Raw genomic sequence first — 4,109 nt, forward strand, 5'->3', positions numbered from 1 at the left:
ATACCTTAGATCCAAGTCGATCTAATAGTTAGTGTCGAAGCTTGGAGAAGTTATTTGGGTTTTAGTTTACAAATTTGTGACGTTCAAAGTTATTTCATTAAAAAAACTGAACTATAGAAGAGAAATGAGAAGAAAAACTTTCGATCGGTATAGGAGTATAAATAGAAAAGACTATACAACAATGATTTTAATAGTCTAATGATTTAAATAAAAACTTACGAATAATTTAGTAACTATTTTGTAACTTTTTAAGATTGAGTGACTAAAACGTAATTTTATTAATAATAATTTAATGATCTTTATCGTAGTTTACCCATTATTTGAAAGTGTGACAAGATACACAAAAGCCTACCTGCTACAACCCGTCATTATCCTCACGAGTCCCACAACGTGCTAAACTTGGATAGGTGTCGTCAAGGAATGGATGGAAATAGGTATGGGGTAGATTTGCAGCACTGAATTTTCCGCATTACAAAGTGAGTTTCTCATGGCTTTTGAGTTGCAATGCAATCCAATGCTTCATTTTAAACCAGGAAAATGTTGTTAATTAAATTTAGGGTTTGAATTGGACTAGAGAGGCTCAATCAAGGGTTTTTTTTTTTTTTGACTTTTGAGGTATACATATGATTGCCGGTCACTAAATTCCATCCTTGTTGGTGTGTAGTTGGTTTCCGTTGACACCTTCTTTTGACTTAATCCATGCCTCACCTTTTTCCTTCCTCATGCTTAGGGGTGATATTCAACCGAGCTGAGCTTGATTCAAAATCTGAAGTTCGATACTTTGCTCAAGCTTGACTCAAGATATGGTCGAGCTACTCAAGCTCGAATAACAAAAACCCTTAAATGATAGCAATACAAAACGCAGAGTCAAATAATGATGAAAAAAAGGCTGTAACTTTTATGGGATACAAATTTCTATACAACATACTTGTTTGGTTCCCTAATGAGACTATCTCAAAAACTCTTGCAAAAAGAATTGGAGATTTGGGACAGATAAATTAAGACAAAAGAATAGTAAAAGACAGTGATTTGAGCATAAAACAAATTAAACAAAAAAAGAAGCTAATCCCTAAAAATAATCCAACTTTATTCACTATATTTCACTAAATTCACCTTCCTTACATACACCCACATCCACCTCCATTGTTCTTGGCTCCTTTGTTTTCATCACCCTACAACAGTTTCTTCTCGGTGACTGCCAAATAAAAAACCCGAATTTGATGTTAGTAAGAGATTATAATTGATCTTTGATGCAAATTGTGAATAAAAAGCAACTTACTCTATTCCATAGATTCGGGTCAGGTTTCTTGTAGACGATCACCATTTGAAGATTGTTAGGATCAGCCATTTTCCATCTGCAAGGAGGATGAGGAACACGGTGTCGATCATATTTGCTCACGGTTGTGTTCAGTTTGGAATGCATTCTGACGCTCGACATGTAAAACACAAAAGGCTTTTGGCAAGGGTTTCGGCTAACAGGGCGGGTGTTGAATGAATACGCTGTGTAATCTGCTCTTTTATACCAATTCAAGAACGTTCTCGAAGGCATTTCTATCTCCCTTGGAGAAAAGATTCCTCTAAAAACTTGAATGGCGAAACCCCATGAAACCGATATGGTCCAACTTCTTGTTTTGTCGTAGCAGATGGATTGTTGCATGATCCCGGCTGAATCTAGCTTTGCAGGCAACATAAGGTGATTAAGAGCTTGAACCCTGGTCACATTGGGGTAAATAGGCTCGACGACATCGAGGTGATGCAGCGATACTAAAGGTGTTACAGGGTGTGCAGCAAGTAGCCCGAACAAGTTCCCATACACGTCGTACTGGTATCCATTAACCAACAAAAAACACATAATCAGAGATTGATTTTTCAATTACAACAAACATCTACAAACGCATACACCTAGATAATGTGGGTTCGATGTTCAAGCCTTATACATAATACATATCATCTCGAACTCGTAATTAGTCAGATAACATCATCGATGTAGGGAAGCGATGAGTTTAGCCCCCACCGAGTACTATTGTCGATAATTGGCCCAAAAAATCCAATCACACCATGGGAGGATTCGTTGCCTCAAATGCACTAGGCTCCACCAGGTAAACACAATACAAGACGTTTCTCTCACCCAAAAGACCCACAAACACGTTCTTTTCCTGTCCAACATATATCGATATAATATACGATTCTTCAAATATTTCAACATATATCACACAGATGGAAGACGGATGTTCCCACACTAAAGGAGCGTGGAATCCACGTGCTATATTAGCGCTTGGGGAAAAAACCAAGAGACCAAGGTCTAAACACTCCAAAACAGTGGGTCCCACCTCCTCATCATCTACCGCTGAAATTTTCCGAATCTGAAATTTAACCCATCGGGAACTGGGATTGCACTGTTCATTAACTTAATCACGATTAACTTACTCTAAATCATGATTAGAGGTGAATATTTAGATAATTAATTAAAACCCATAGCATAAAGGAATGCACTTTAACAATAGGAAAAAAGTGACAAGACTGAGTCACCTACCTGGTGAAAACCGAGTTCCTTGGTGAGTGGGACACCGAGTTCAGCCATACAAGCTTGCATTCGATCATCGGAGCCGTACAATCCCGGGTACCTTTGAATACACCGGTCTTGCATCTTCGACAAGGCCTTGGCTAAGGGGTAGCTAATGGCGAACCCACCGCCGCCGTAAGCCATACTGTAAGAGAAAAATATGTTCTGGATATGGGATTCCGATAAGCTTCCGATGTAATAATACTGAGTGTGGTCGTATTTCCTCAAAACCCTAATGAGATTCTCGGTGATGAAGACGGTGTCGTCGTCACCCATCACGAACCACCTCACGTTATCCATATTCATACTCAACGTCTCCGTCACGATCCGCGAGATCCGAATCGCTGACCGGTGACCCTGCGAGTTCGTATAATGGAATTTCGAAGTGTCGCTGGAGAACCGGACCGGCGGTAGGGTCCGGTTATCTTCGGCAGAGTATTTCACCCGATTGTCCAGCCAAACCACACCGCGCATTCGGTCCGGTTTGTACCAAATCTTGATGTACTCTTTCCTCTTTTGCCATAGCTTAGAAGAAGCCGCGATCCCAAAAACGACGTCGTGGATCTCCGTCGGCCTCCATCTAGGCGGAGCTTTAGGCATTCGTAATAAACCCACTTGTTTTTCTCTAGCATCCCGATGTGGGTGAAGAGACGCCTTCTCCTTCGTCATCTCCGCCGTTCGGTTAGGATTAAATAGAGACCGATGAAGCGATAAAGTGAAAGGGATATCATCGTAAGAATCTTCAGCCGAGCTCGCTAATAGCTTAAGAGTGTAAATAACATAAATAACCGAAACGAAAAGGATTAACCACACCATAAGCTTGGGAATGGGTCTTGACGATGACCCATGAACAAGTGGGTTCCCCGATGAACTCCTCATTTGAATCGGATCCCACACTTCTTTCTCTGAATCTTTCTTCGACTCCTTCATTCTTAAAAATTTAGACTTGTTTTGCATGTAAACAAATAAGTGAACAACTTTGATTAGATTCAGTGACAAAATGTACCCAAAAAAGGGAAAAATCAAATCAAAATTTAGGGTTTTCAATGAAGAAGATAAAAGATTGGTTCTTGTTGCTGCTGCTGCAGAGGAGTAAAGTAGAACGCTTGCATTGTTGCCACCTCATCACATCAATAAGAACATCACCATTCTCACCAAGCAATTTAAAAATATTTTATCTTTTATTCTTTTTGATTTTTTTAAATTTAATTTTGGATTGTTTTAGGGATATGAAAAAGGGTCTTTTTAGAGTGTGATTAACGGAGATATGAAAAACCATGTGAGCGAGTTAAGATGGTAGGGGTACAATGGTCCAAGATTTTGGAGATAGGGAAATGTGAGACCCACACCTTGTTTTAAGGGTTGGAAAATAACACGGATCAGCCGACAAATGGATGTAGAAAATGCCAAGGAAATTTTACAGGGGTAAATTTGCTAAATTAGGACAATTTTACTCTAAATGTTCAGAACTGTAAACTAGAGAACAAAGATTTATTTGTTTTTCTTTTTTACGTGCAAACTTTGCAAGATAACCTTTTTTGGGGTC

The 4,109-nt window shown here is 39.3% G+C and overlaps 1 protein-coding gene across 1 annotated transcript; it reads right to left on the minus strand.

The window, feature by feature from the left end:
* Nucleotides 1-875: 875 nt before the first annotated feature.
* On the minus strand, nt 876-3,824 carry LOC108483558 (uncharacterized). The gene is made up of 3 exons (XM_017787014.2): nt 2,534-3,824; nt 1,280-1,822; nt 876-1,195 (listed from the first exon to the last, which is right to left on the minus strand). Exons 1-3 carry the CDS (start codon nt 3,518-3,520, stop codon nt 1,094-1,096), a joined length of 1,632 nt encoding a protein of 543 aa, XP_017642503.1. The 5' UTR covers nt 3,521-3,824; the 3' UTR covers nt 876-1,093.
* Between the last annotated feature and the right edge of the window lie 285 nt (nt 3,825-4,109).

Source organism: Gossypium arboreum, chromosome 1 (genome assembly GCF_025698485.1).
Source record: "Gossypium arboreum isolate Shixiya-1 chromosome 1, ASM2569848v2, whole genome shotgun sequence".
Lineage (NCBI taxonomy): Eukaryota > Viridiplantae > Streptophyta > Magnoliopsida > Malvales > Malvaceae > Gossypium > Gossypium arboreum.

What these genes read in the sequence shown, in the direction of transcription:
- LOC108483558 (XM_017787014.2), bottom strand. Translation starts at nt 3,520, where the DNA reads ATGCAAAACAAGTCTAAATTTTTAAGAATGAAGGAGTCGAAGAAAGAT. An exon ending in AGGAACTCGGTTTTCACCAG is followed by an intron (nt 1,823 to 2,533) that starts GTAGGTGACTCA and finishes AATGGATACCAG; the next exon opens with TACGACGTGTATGGGAACTT. An exon ending in ACCCGAATCTATGGAATAGA is followed by an intron (nt 1,196 to 1,279) that starts GTAAGTTGCTTT and finishes TTTATTTGGCAG; the next exon opens with TCACCGAGAAGAAACTGTTG.